Genomic DNA, 12,968 nt, shown 5'->3' on the forward strand with positions numbered 1-12,968 from the left:
TGCTGGCATGCCTAGTCTGGTGCAATCAGTATTGTCCTTGGCTTGTCCTGTTTGATCTTTTGCAGAACCTTCGAGAGGAGAGGCAGAGGGGGAAAGGCATAAACTGAGAGGCTTTCCCAGGTAAAGGACAGGGCATCCACTTTCCAGTCTTGACTGTGGGAAGTCCTTGTGCAGAATTTGTCCAATTGATAGTTCTTAGGGGAGGCAAACAGGTCTAACTCTGGAGTCCCCCATTTGTTCCTCAAGAGGTTGAATATTTTTGGTTCCAGTTTCCATTTGTGCGGGTCCATGGGATTTCTGCTTATGTCATCTGCCAGTGAATTTAGCTTGCCTGGCAGGAACTGAGCTTGCAGGTGCACTTGGTAACTCAAGGCTGTATTCCACAGAGCCATGGCTAGTTTGCAGAGAGGGTACGAGTGGGTTCCCCCCTGCTTGTTTATGTACCACATAACTGTGGTGTAGTCTATCTTTACCAATAATTGTCCTGGAAGAATGCGGTCTTTGAAGGCTGTCAGGGAATTCTGTACAGCTAACATTTCTTTTTGGTTGATATGCAGATGCATCTGTCTTGGGTTCCATTTGCCCTGAATGCACTGCCCTGCCAAGTGAGCCCCCCATGCATAATCTGATGCGTCTGTTGTTAGGGCTTGGGCAGCAAGGGGTAGAGGGAAAGGGAGTCCCTTGTTGTGGTAGCAGGCCTCTGCCCACCAAAGGAACTCTGTCTTTATACAAGGAGTGATAGGAATCATTGATTCCAGGTCCTGAGAATGTTGACACCATAGGCTTTTTAGATACCAATGTAGTTTCCTCATATGCAGTCTTGCATATGGAATAAGTAGAATGCAAGAGGCCATGAACCCCAGGGCTTGCAGAATTTTCCTTGCAGACAGCTGGGTCTTTGTGGCCAATAGTTTGAAGTAGGATGTCAAATAAACTTGTTTCTCTGAAGTGAGGAAAGCCATCTGGGAAGTTGTGTTCACGCTTGCTCCCAGGAATACAATCTGTTGGCAGGGTACTAGGTGAGATTTCTTTTCATTTATGGTGTACCCCAGAGAGGTCAGAAGTTTATTTACGAATGCCAGATGTTTTAATAGTAAGTCCTGGCTTTCTGCCTGAATCAGACAATTGTCCAAGTATGGGTGTATTTGAATTTTTCTCTGCCTGCAAAATACAATGTCTGGAGCTAAGCACTTTTGAATACCCTGGGCGCAGTAGATAAGCCAAAGGGAAGTGCAGAGAAAGTACAGTTTTGTACCTACCATAAATGTAGATGTCCGAACTGGATAGCATCTGCAGTCATAACAAGTGGGTTGTCCTGTCGTCAGGCAGCCCTGCAGTCGGCCGGATTCCAAAGTCCGGGTCCGGCTTCGGCTGATGTCGCACTCCACCCGACGTCATCTCTGTTGGTCTTCGGGTATAAAAGCATCAGCCGACGCCATTTTCCTCAGTGTTTCTTGCCCCAGATGCCAGTAGCCCTCTTGCAGGCTGAAATTTGGATAGATGCCAATGTTTCCAAATAGATAGAGGTAAACACAACAATAAGCATATATGTACATATATACAAACAAATACACCATAAAGACTCCCCAACAGCTAGCTATTAGGAGGGTAAACACCCTAGGAGTACCACAGAGGGAAGGAGGGAGGTAATCCTGACTGCAGATGCTATCCAGTTCGGACATCTACATTTATGGTAGGTACAAAACTGTACTATGTCCTTCATGGATGCATCTGCAGTCATAACAAGTGGGTAGAATACCATAGCCAACTAGGGGAGGAGGATAAAAGTAGATTATGGTGTGTTTAGGATCCCTTGCAGTACAGCAGTGGCAAACCCTGCTCGGGATCTGGAATATAGAGGCAAATTATAATGCTTGGCAAATGTATGCACGGAGGTCCAAGTAGCCGCCTCAATAATGTCTTTGGTTGCCACTCCTCGTAAGAAGGCTGTGGTAGTGGCTGTTGCTCTTGTAGAATGAGGTCTTATGTTCTGTGGAATTGGTTTTCCATGGAAGGAGTAACAGTATCGTATGCAATTCCCTATCCATTTGGAGATTGTCTGTTTGGAAATAGCTTTTCCTTCCCTTCCTGTTGCATAGGCTACAAAAAGTTGGTCAGTCTTTCTGCTATTTTTTGTTCTGTCTAAGTAGTAGCGTAGCTGTCTTTGTACATCCAAGGTATGCAGTATTCTTTCCCCTCTATTTTGTGGGTTGGGAAAGAAGGTAGGTAGGTGGATTGCCTGGTTCAAAGATACTCTGGATACCACCTTGGGCATAAATGTAGGATTAGTCCTCATGGACACTCTATCTTGGTGGAAGATTAGGAAGGGTTGCACTGCCATTAAGGCCTGTAGTTCTGAAACCCTCCTTGCTGAAGTAATTGCCAGTAGGAAAGCAGTTTTCCATGACAGGTGTTGTAGGTCTGCTGTTGCTGCTGGTTCAAAGGGTGATAGTGTCAACTTTTCTAGCACAAAGTTTAAATCCCAAGCTGGTAATGGTGGTTTCCTTGGAGGTTTTACATTCTTGATTCCTCTGAGGAACTGCCTGAGCAAAGGGTGCGAAAAAACAGGTGGATCAAAGCTGTATTCTGCTGAAATAGCTGATGCATGTATCTTGATGGAGGAGTAGGACAGGCCTGAATGAAGAAGTTCGGCCAGATACTCCAGAATGTTAGGCATATCTATGTTTGACACATCTTTTCCTCTTTCGGTACTCCAAATGACAAACCTTTTCCATTTTCCAGCATAGTTCCTTCTTGTTGAAGGTCTGCGTGCTTCAAGAATAATGTCTTTAACTCTTTGAGAAAGTTCTGGATTAGCTGCTGCTATGAGATGTTCCATGCAGTCAGTTGTAGCGTTTTTAGGTTTGGATGTATGATGCTGTAGTTGTTCTGAGTTAACATCAAAGGCATCAGGGGTATTGGCCACATATTGTTCGAGACATGCTCTTCAGTAGTGGGTACCAGTGTTGTCTTGGCCAGTTTGGGGCTATCAGGATTATCCTTGGACGTTCTTCCTTGATTTTTAGTAGTACCTTGTGTATCAAAGGAAGAGGTGGGAATGCATATGCTGTTAGGCCTTTCCAGTTGAAGGAGAGTGAGTCCACTTTCCATGCTAGTGGATGGAATGTCCTTGTGCAGAATTTTTTGAGCTGGTGATTGAGAGGTGATGCGAATAGGTCTATCTGTGGCATTCCCCATTTCTTTGAGATGGTCTTGAAGATGTCCGGTGCAGCTTCCATTCGTGGGCATCCAAGTGGTTCTGCTTAATATGTCTGCTAGAGTATTGTCTTTCCCCGGTACAAATATTGCCTGTAACTGAATGTTGTAGCTGAGTGCCAGGGTCCACAGTTCCAAGGTCATTCTGCATAGGGGGTATGAATGAGTGCCTCCCTGTTTGTTGATGTACCACATGACTGTGGTGTTGTCTGTCCTTATCATCAACTGGCCCTCTTTGAGGAATGGTTTGAACTTTTGGATTGCCAGTTTTACTGCCAGCATTTCTTTTAGATTGATGTGCAGGTGAAGTTGATCCTGTGTCCACAATTCTTGCACGCATTTGTCCAGCATGTGGGCCCCCATCCTAGGTCTGAAGCGTCTGTTGTGATGGTCTGGCTTGGTTGACATCTGCGAAAGGGTAGGCCTGGGTTTGACTGGCATGCCTGAGCCCACCATAGGAACTCCTGTTTTAAGCATGGAATTAGTGGGATTTCTGCTTCTAGACTGTGTCTGTGTTGGGACCATAAATTCTTTAGGTACCACTGTAGTTTCCTCATATGTAGTCTGGCAAATGGGACCAAGATTATGCATGATGCCATGAAGCCCAAGGCCTGCAGAAATTTTCTTGCTGTTAACTTGTTCAGTTTTGTTAGTGCCAAGAAGTAAAGAGGAAGTTCTTTTTGTTTTTCTGTAGTCAGGAATGCCATTTGTTGTACTGTGTCCAATTCTGCGCCCAAGAATGTCCTTGTCTGGGATGGTATCAGCCTTGACTTTTGTAAATTGACTGTGTATCCCAGTCCTTGTAGCAAGTAAATGACCCTTTGTAAATCTGTTGTCAGCTTGCTTTTGTTGTCCCCTTGTAGCAGGCAGTCGTCCAGGTATGGGTAAATTTGAATTCCCTGTAGTCTGCAATGGGCGATTACTGATGCCAGGCATTTTGTGAATACTCTGGGCGCAGTAGATAAGCCAAAGGGCAATGCTGAGAATTGATAGTGCTCTGATCCTGCAAGAAATCTGAGGTATCTTCTGCAGATTGGTCGAATGGGGACGTGCAGGTATGCCTCCTTGAGATCTAGAGTTACCAGCCAAGACTCCTTGCCCAGCATGGGAAGAAGTTGCTGTAGGGTCAGCATTTTGAATTTTGGGACAATGATGTATGTATTTAAGGTGGACAGGTCGAGAATTGGTCTCCAACTTTTTCCTTTCTTGGAACTAGGAATAGTCTGGAATAGAACCCCTTTCCTTGTTCTGCTGTTGGCACTCTTTCCACAGCTCTCATGTTTGCTAACTCCATTATCTGGCAGAGCCTCTGTTTTTGATTTGGAGGTAGATTTGGCATTCCTCTTTGACTGGTAAAGTGTGGAAGTGAAACCGGTAACCTTGATCTATGGTTTGTAAAATCCACTTGTCTTTTGTTATGTAGTGCCAGTTCTTTGAAAATAAGGTTAACTTTCCGCCTAGAGGAGCTGCTATTTGTTCCCTGGTAGGCGGAGTTAGGATTAAGTCACTGTGGTTGTGCTGATGTAGTGGCAGTGGCTGTGTCTGTGCCTCTGTTGTTACCTTGCCACTGTCGTCCTCTGTAGGCACCTCCTCTGGGTTGGTTTCTGCCTCTGGAACGTCTATTCCTGCCCCTTTGAAATTTTGTGGAGTCAGGAAAGGACCAATTTTGGCAGGCCAGTTCCTGCTAAACCTTGGGGGTTGAACCTGCAAGAAATCTTTAACAGTTTGAACAGATTTTGCCTTTTCTTCCATTTTCTTCATAACCTGCTGGGCAGGTGTACCAAACAAACTTGTCTTGTCCATAGGAGCATCTAGCAACTTGGCTTTAACATGATCCGGTAAAGCTTGTTCCTTTAGCCATGCATGCCTTCTTATCACTGTGCCTGTCATGGCTGATCTAAATGAAGCCTCCAGTGCATCATAGCCACATTTTAAGGAATGGTTGCTAACCTGTTGTATGTTATTTACCATCTCTAATACATATTTCTTATCAAGAGATTCATCAGTGGTTAGTTTTTTAGTTAACTGATCAAGCATAAACTCTTGGTAAAGAATCTGGAGCGGAGCAAACATCATTAAAAGCATCATCCACCACAGATAGAACAGGAGGTATAGCTAAGGGCCTGTGCTGTGGGAGGTGCAGAAAGGTTCTAAGTCTTTTTCTGGAGTCTGAAAAATCCTGTTGCTGCCATTGGAACTGTTCTCGCATGGCATGCAAGGTTTCCCCAAAGGAGAATTCTTCTGGTGGGGAAGCAGCAGGAATGGATTCTTCAGCATCAGAATCTTCAAAATTGGAGAAGGGAGCCTCTGGCTGGTCAGTTATGTCTGATTCATCAGCAGAATCATCAGAAGACACTGGCTCAGGGGCTCTGCCCTAGGTCTCTTCTCTGGGGCTGAGAGGCCCTGTCTGGGTGAGATTGAGATCCTCTAATCAAAGAAATTAAATCTTCTGCCAAAGAAAGCATTTGAGAACTAGAAGAGGGCCTGGATGTGGGGGGTTTAACAGGCACTGATTTAGTAGTCTTGGCTGCTTTAGCCCTGGCGAAGGCCTTAATGGACATGGCTGCTGGAGGCCTAGCAGCACCACGTGCTGGGGTAGAGACATCCAAGGGGATGGTGTCTGATAAGTCAACCACCGTAGTGGGTAAAATTTCTGAGGTCGATTCAAGAGTTGTAGCAGGGGCCTCAGTAGTAAGAATAGGTCCAGCTGTGCTTTGATCAGTTTTCTCGGTTTCAGCCGAAACCGAGACACTCGCGGTTTGCTTTACCGTGGTTTCGGCCGAAACCGCGGACCGCGAGTGTCGGTCTTTATCTTTGCGTTTTTTGGAAGATTGGGTAGTCGGAGGATCCGACGGCATAATGTACGCAAAATCAGTACCGAAAAACTGTTCTGCAAACTCCGACCGACACCTAAGCGTTCGTCGGTTGAAAGAGGCACAGGCCGAACAGGCTGCTACGTCGTGGGCTGGGCCTAAACAAGGCAGACAGTAAGAGTGGAAATCTTTATGAGGTATTTGTTTCCCACAGGTTAAACAATTGTTAACTTTTCTGACATCGGCTGAGGCAAGAAAGACTCCCCAACGGGGTACTTAGCTTTAGAAGTCTTCGAAGTAGTATTCGGTAGAAGTAATCTCTGGATCCGACCGACTGGCACTTGCGAACAGCTTCTGCTTCGGGCGCCACGCGGCAAGAAAGACTGAGGAAAATGGGGTCGGCTGATGCTTTTATACCCGAAGACCAACAGAGATGACGTCGGGTGGAGTGCGACATCAGCCGAAGCCGGACCCGGACTTTGGAATCCGGCCGACTGCAGGGCTGCCTGACGACAGGACAACCCACTTGTTATGACTGCAGATGCATCCATGAAGGACATCTGATAGTGCATGGAGCCTGCCCTGAAACGTAGGTATTTCTTGCAGGATTCCCTTACTGGAATGTGCAGGTAAGTTCCTTTAAGTCTAAGGTTGCCAACCAGGCATCTTTGCCTAGCATAGGAAGCAGCTCTTGAAGTGTTAGCAATTTGAATTTTGGGATTACCAAAAAGGTGTTTAGAACAGAGAGGTCCAGGATAGAACAACAGGAGCTGCCTTTTCTGAGTACCAGGAAAAGTCTTGAATAAAAACCTTGTCCTCTTTCTTCTGCTGGGACAGGTTGAATAGCCCTGATACTTCGAAGAGAGAGAACCTGCTGTTGGGCCTCTGCCCACTGATTGTGGGGTAGGTCTGGCAAACCATTTGGGGTTGGTAGGGTGTGGAAGTGGAATCTGTATCCTTGGGAAACTATATTCAAAACCTATTTGTCCTGGGTAATGAGTTCCCAGTTTTCTGCATGCAGGGCGAGCTTTCCTCCTAAGGGAGCCGGCAGTTGAGCAGGGCTTTGAAGAATTAAAGTTAAGTCATTGTGCCATTTTTCCGTGGGGGGGGTCTTACTACTCCCTGCTTTGGAAGTGGGACCCCCCCACTGCTTAGGTCTGTGTGTAGCCTGAGACTATAACCTAGGCAGTCTGCTGTTCCTGGGTTTGGACTGAGAAAGGCCTGGAAGAGGCTGGAAAGGACCAATTTTTTGAAGGATAATGCCTACTAAATCTGAGAGGCTGCACTTGCAGGAAATATTTAACAGTTTGCGTAGATTTAGCTTTTTCTTCCATATTTTTGAGTACTTCTTCTGCTCTGTTGCCAAACAGGCGGTCTTGGTTTAAGGGAGCATCCAGTAATTTAGCTTTAACATGATCTGGCAAATTTTGCTCCTTAAGCCAAGCATGCCTTCTAAGTACAGACCCAGTGACAGCAGCCCTGCAAGATGCTTCTACAGAGTCAAAACCACATTGCAAAATATGTTTACCAACTTGTTCTGCAGAAGGCATTAAATCCTGTAATTCTGTGTGTTCAGCACAGTCAGGAATGAACATCATTTTCTGTTTAAGTAGGCCCATAATATACTGCTGGTACTTTAAGATACGAAACTGGCAATTTAAAGCCCTAATGGCCAAAGTAGCAGAAGTGTACACCTTCTTACCCCATCTGTCCAAGGCTCTAGAATCTTTTACAGAAGGGGTAGGATTTTTGGCAGCAGTAGCCTTAATGCCCTTTGGTCCTTGGGAAATGGTTTCTGGGTCCGCAGTAGGTTTCTTGAAGAGGAACTTGTGAGAGTCAGGTACTCTGTAATACCTGTCAGGTTTTCTGGGAGCTGGAGATAAAGTGCCTGGGGAAAGGCTAGATTCCAAGAAAGCATCATCTATAATGTACAGAACAGGAGGGACAGTTAAAGGCCTGTGTTGAGGAAGGAGTAAGAATTCCCTAAGCCTCTTTTTGGAGTCAGAGTAATCCTGGCTTTCCCAGTGGAAATGCTCCCTAAGAGTGTGCACGGTTTCACCAAAAGAAAAATCTTCTGGAGGGAAAGCACAAGGAATGGAATCATCTGCATCAGAATCCTCATAGGTAGATAAGGGCAAATCCTGGTAATCAGTAGAAACAGAAATATCAGATTCCTGATCAGTAGAATCAGAAGGAAAATCAGTTCTAGGTCTCTTAGAGGGAGACGGCTGGCTTCCCCTAATTAAGGTAATAAGGTTTTCAGCCATTCTAAGCATTTGTTTTTTAGGCATATGGGCCTGAGCATGCGGTTTGGACATTGGTTTTCTAGGCGTGGTGCGAGTTTTAGGTCTGGATGAAGAAGATGGCATCGGTTTAAAATGCAGGTCTGTAGGCCTGAATACACCCTCAGAAGCCGGTGCCTGCACAGCGGCTCCAGACCCATCCAAGGTAGAGACATCCGCAGGTCCCATAGTCGAAGAAGCATCTCGCGGCATACCGGACTCCGTCTGGGTCACAGTAGAGGCCTGCGAATCTGATACAGCGGTTATCAGGGTTGCAAAAGCGCCTCACTGAGTACCGGCTGACTGGCAACTAGCTTAACGGAAGCGTCGTCGGCAGTTTTGGACCTAAGCGGTCTGTCTTTATCCTTACATTTTTTCAGAAGATCGGTAGTTGGATGGCTTACCGAAGCCATTTCAGAGTACGGATACCGAGTACCAAAAGAATTTGCTGCAAAAATAGCCCGACGACGAATAGTTCGGGGGTTGAACAAGGCACAAAACCAACAGCGAGGGAACTCGTGGTCTGGGCCTAAGCAAGGAATGCAGTATGAATGAAAATCTTTATGAGGTATTTGCTTTCCACAGATAAGACAATTGTTAACTTTTATTGACATCGGATGGAGCAAGAAAAAAGATCCCCAACGGGGTACTTGTCTTTTTTAGAAGACATTGGTTCTGAAACTCAAAAATGAAAATTTCAAGAGTCGGCCAACCGGCACTTGCAAACTACTTCTGCTTCGGGAACCGCACGGCAAGAAAGACTGATGTAATGGCATCGGCTGCATGTTTTATACCCCTGATGACCTGACGTCATGGAAGAAGAGACAGCATCCGACTCAGGAATCCAAGCCTCTGGTATTCAGGCCAGCTGCCTTTAATAACATTATTTGATTATTACCTTTTCTCTGTAACATTGCATTGTTTTCATGTGACCTGAGACTCACTTACCCAGTTACAAACCTGAAATAATAATACATTTAAAAAGACTGTAGCGCGAAACTAATACAAAACTTTCACAAATGATGGAATGAATGTTTGTGACAGAATAAAGCACAATGTGCCATTCTAAGTTCTATATGCAGTTGTCATTTTCCTTTAAAATCTACCACATCACATCTCCCTAATTATAAAAGGTATACTACTTGCTTCTTCAACTTTGGGTCCTCATCAAATGTGCAGAAACTGGCAGCAAATCGATAGGAGGGTGGCTGTCAGTACATAAGTGAAATGTGATAAAACAAACGTTCAAAGCGTGTATGATAATAATAATCACTCACAGCTCTCTCACAGAACATCACACAAATTAAAGATATGTCCACTGGTTTACAAAAGTGACAGTACTTCAGAAAGAAAGTTGAAGCTCCCCTTCTCTATATACACATTTGTTAGATTAAAATAAGATCAGACAAAGGTACTTACAGTGTGTTGAGATTTTTGAGCCACCTGAATGCTCCTGGTGGGATTTCTTTAATCTTATTGAATCTCAAATCCCTAAAAACAAAAGAATAGAGAATTGGTTATACATCTGTAAATCATTCTTTTTTAATGTATAATCACATGATTAGACCCAACAAGCATAATTTTCTATTCTACTGTAAATAATGAACCCACAGGGAAAGTAACCAACTCGCACACTATCCAAAAGATATCTAATCTCTAATACAAAAAGTGTATTTTAAGTACATTTATAGAAGTTTGAAAGATTACAATCAATATCTTTCCATCTTTCACAGTTTGATACTTAGACATGAATGTAATAAAACGCTTTTAGGAGCAAGAACTGCTTTCAGCTAAACTAATCAGAAATGGATTATCACAAATGAAGAAGTTGCTGAGCATACACCGTATGCAGCTTATACGTAGCACTTTATGTCGGTGCAGTAACTGATCCAGTAAAAGGCTGTGCAATGACGAGATGAATGACGTGTTTTATACACATTATATACAACAAAAAACTGAAAGCCTTTACTGTAACTGCCGTGGTGAGGTACATAATTTCCATCAATCAAATACCACCCTTTCTTTTAATACAAATATGAATACTTTACTTAGCTGTATGCCAAGTCTTTTTTTCTGCCACCCCCCCCCCCCAACAAGTGTGCCATCAATGCAGTACCAAACAGATAGTGACAATACCATGCCAAACAGTGGACGAATGCAGTAGGCCTCAATGACACTTACTGTAGCATACTAAACCATTTACTAAATTATTCATGACAATTCTATTTGCAGCCCTGTTTTGAATACAAAATCACAGGTAATTAAAAGCTACGTAGCTCAATGAAAATAATTTGGTGAATTTTATGAACCACACTCTTTGTATACAAAGTTTGATCTCATAATACCCAGAGATTATTGTGGACTCTCTATTTAGTGAGCATCCCAATGCTTTGGGCATTGACTACAGCTACAATGATTCAAAAAACTACAAATATCAGCAGAAACCTTTCTTTGAATGAACTAACATTCTTTTATCTGTAATTACTGTCTTGGTATTTATATTTTAAAATAAAACAACAAATGCACCGACCTTCAAGTATCACCTTAACAACCCCCATTCCCAAGTATTGTCCACCTTCACCAACCAATGATCTAAAGGTCCTTAAGTGAAATTCAGTACAGCATTCTTTGCAAATGCAACCATAAACAATAATACATAGTTTGCAAAATAATTACAATATACTGAAAACAATTATTTAAACTTTATTGAAAGAAAAAAATGGGTAACTGGAGGAGGTATGAATTAGATAACATTCTTGAAAGTTTACAGGGATCTTTATCACTCTTGTGTACCACTCGCACATTTAACCTTGCAAATGCAAAAAAAAATAAAAAACTTTTGGAAACAATTTGCATGTTAGTTCTTTGCTCAGTGCTTCACAATACCAGTGCTCCAAGGAGGCCAACAGCTCAACTCCCAGACATTCTGAAAGTTTTAAAAAATATGTTGAATGGATGTATATTCAGCATAGCCCCAAAAATGTAACCAACAAAAGTATATGATTATTAAAACAGTATATTATGGTATCTCCCTTCCTACTCCCCGAACAATCCAACCATCCCAGTCAACATAAGCACATAGTTTAATCTGCAAAGCAATGGAGGGTAAATAAGCTCTACACCAGTGTCACCACCTGTTTTAACTTACTAATCAGTGGAAGTAGTGTTGCATACCATGGTAACCTCCTATCAGGTCACTACATGAGAGGAATGATCCAGACACTAGCTAACACATTCAATAAAAACATCATCTGAGGAGGGAACTATGGAGATCATTAATTCACACATAACAGGCAACATACCGAAAAACAAAGAAACATATTACCACTTCAAGCTTTTCAACTTCCTGCTGTAAACATCTCTTATACCCCAGCTTTACTTTGAGAATCTTAAAAAGATGCATTTAAAATGTTATGGCTACAGAACAAACTGGGAGATGTAATCACAGATTTCTGACTAGTGACATCTGCAGTTATGTTACTTCCAAGCTTTACAGGACTTGCATTCATTTACACTCCATTGCTTCCTATGGTGTTCTCACACAAACTTCAACACTCCCCGTAACTGGGAAACAGTATGTTCTAGCTAGAAAAAAAAGATCAAGCATGTTTTTTATTCAAATGTCAGCTACAAACTACATTCTGCTGCATCAATTTTCAAATTCATTTTAATCAATCTGATGCCTTTCAATAAACAACTAAAATAGCTTATTTTGTTACCAGTTTTTGCCACCCCCCCCCCCCCCCCCCACCTAGATCAGGTCAGCATTTAGTCTATACACTTAAACACTAGAAATGTAAGGACCCAGCATCAGAATTATTTAAAGGAACATATTTAGGTGCGTACTTTAAAGAAACTGCACCTCAAGGAAGAAATGCAATCAGTGCAATCTATCCCAGCAATCCAACTGAAACAATTTATTTTCTCATTACCAACAAGTGAGTGCAAGTCAAGTCATTTGCGGGTCGCAAACTGAGTCTTCACTGTACACATGGTGAAACAACTTCAAAGCAAGCATAAGTTCCATTTCTATATAATTCAAGTTTCTAAGCATAAACAATGCAATCCTTCAAAAGTAGGGGGAAGTTAACAGTAGGACTGTCTCCCATTTCCTGCAGCACTTAGCATACTCAGTTTCCTACATTACTTACATGACATTACTTGTTTGTGACACCCCAGGCACTCCGTTGTGACTACACTACTACTGTGGTAAAGTAACATCACATACACTTCTTGCTCTGCGTGAATATTGTGTACAAAAGAACCAGGAACCAGCTATACACAAACTTGTAGACGCTTGCAGATCAACACAAATGCTCTTGCTCTGAGCATGACTGAAGTCCTAACAAAGGATAATGGGCATTATCTATCACTTCAAACTCTGAACCTATACTCACTGCATTTGTACTCTGTGAACAGATGGCTTCCCTATAGAAGCATTATTTTACTAATTAACATTTCTCAAGACATGGTTAAGTTTCCTGAAATATTGCGTTACTCTGTTGTTCAACCTCAATGTACTGTCAGTCTGTGTGTAACTATTACTTTAACTCATTGTCTGAGAAGTTCTAACTGCCAATTTGGCTCAGGTCATGAGTGAAAATAGTCACTGTAACATACCTTTTGCCCAGCCAACAAAGTAGATCACTAATGAATA

At 42.9% G+C, this 12,968-nt stretch overlaps 1 protein-coding gene across 2 annotated transcripts in view; it reads right to left on the reverse strand.

The window, feature by feature from the left end:
- The window catches only part of PXDN (peroxidasin), a 2,220,827-nt gene that overhangs the window by 1,676,501 nt on the left and 531,358 nt on the right, over positions 1–12,968 (reverse strand). For both annotated transcript variants that reach the window (XM_044070259.1, XM_044070249.1), the window contains exon 2: positions 9,731–9,802. In XM_044070259.1, the coding sequence (XP_043926194.1) occupies positions 9,731–9,802 (72 nt within the window). The remainder of the gene's footprint in view (positions 1–9,730; positions 9,803–12,968) is intronic.

This window comes from Protopterus annectens, chromosome 1.part0 (assembly GCF_019279795.1).
Source record: "Protopterus annectens isolate FY-2018-M chromosome 1.part0, PAN1.0, whole genome shotgun sequence".
Lineage (NCBI taxonomy): Eukaryota > Metazoa > Chordata > Ceratodontiformes > Protopteridae > Protopterus > Protopterus annectens.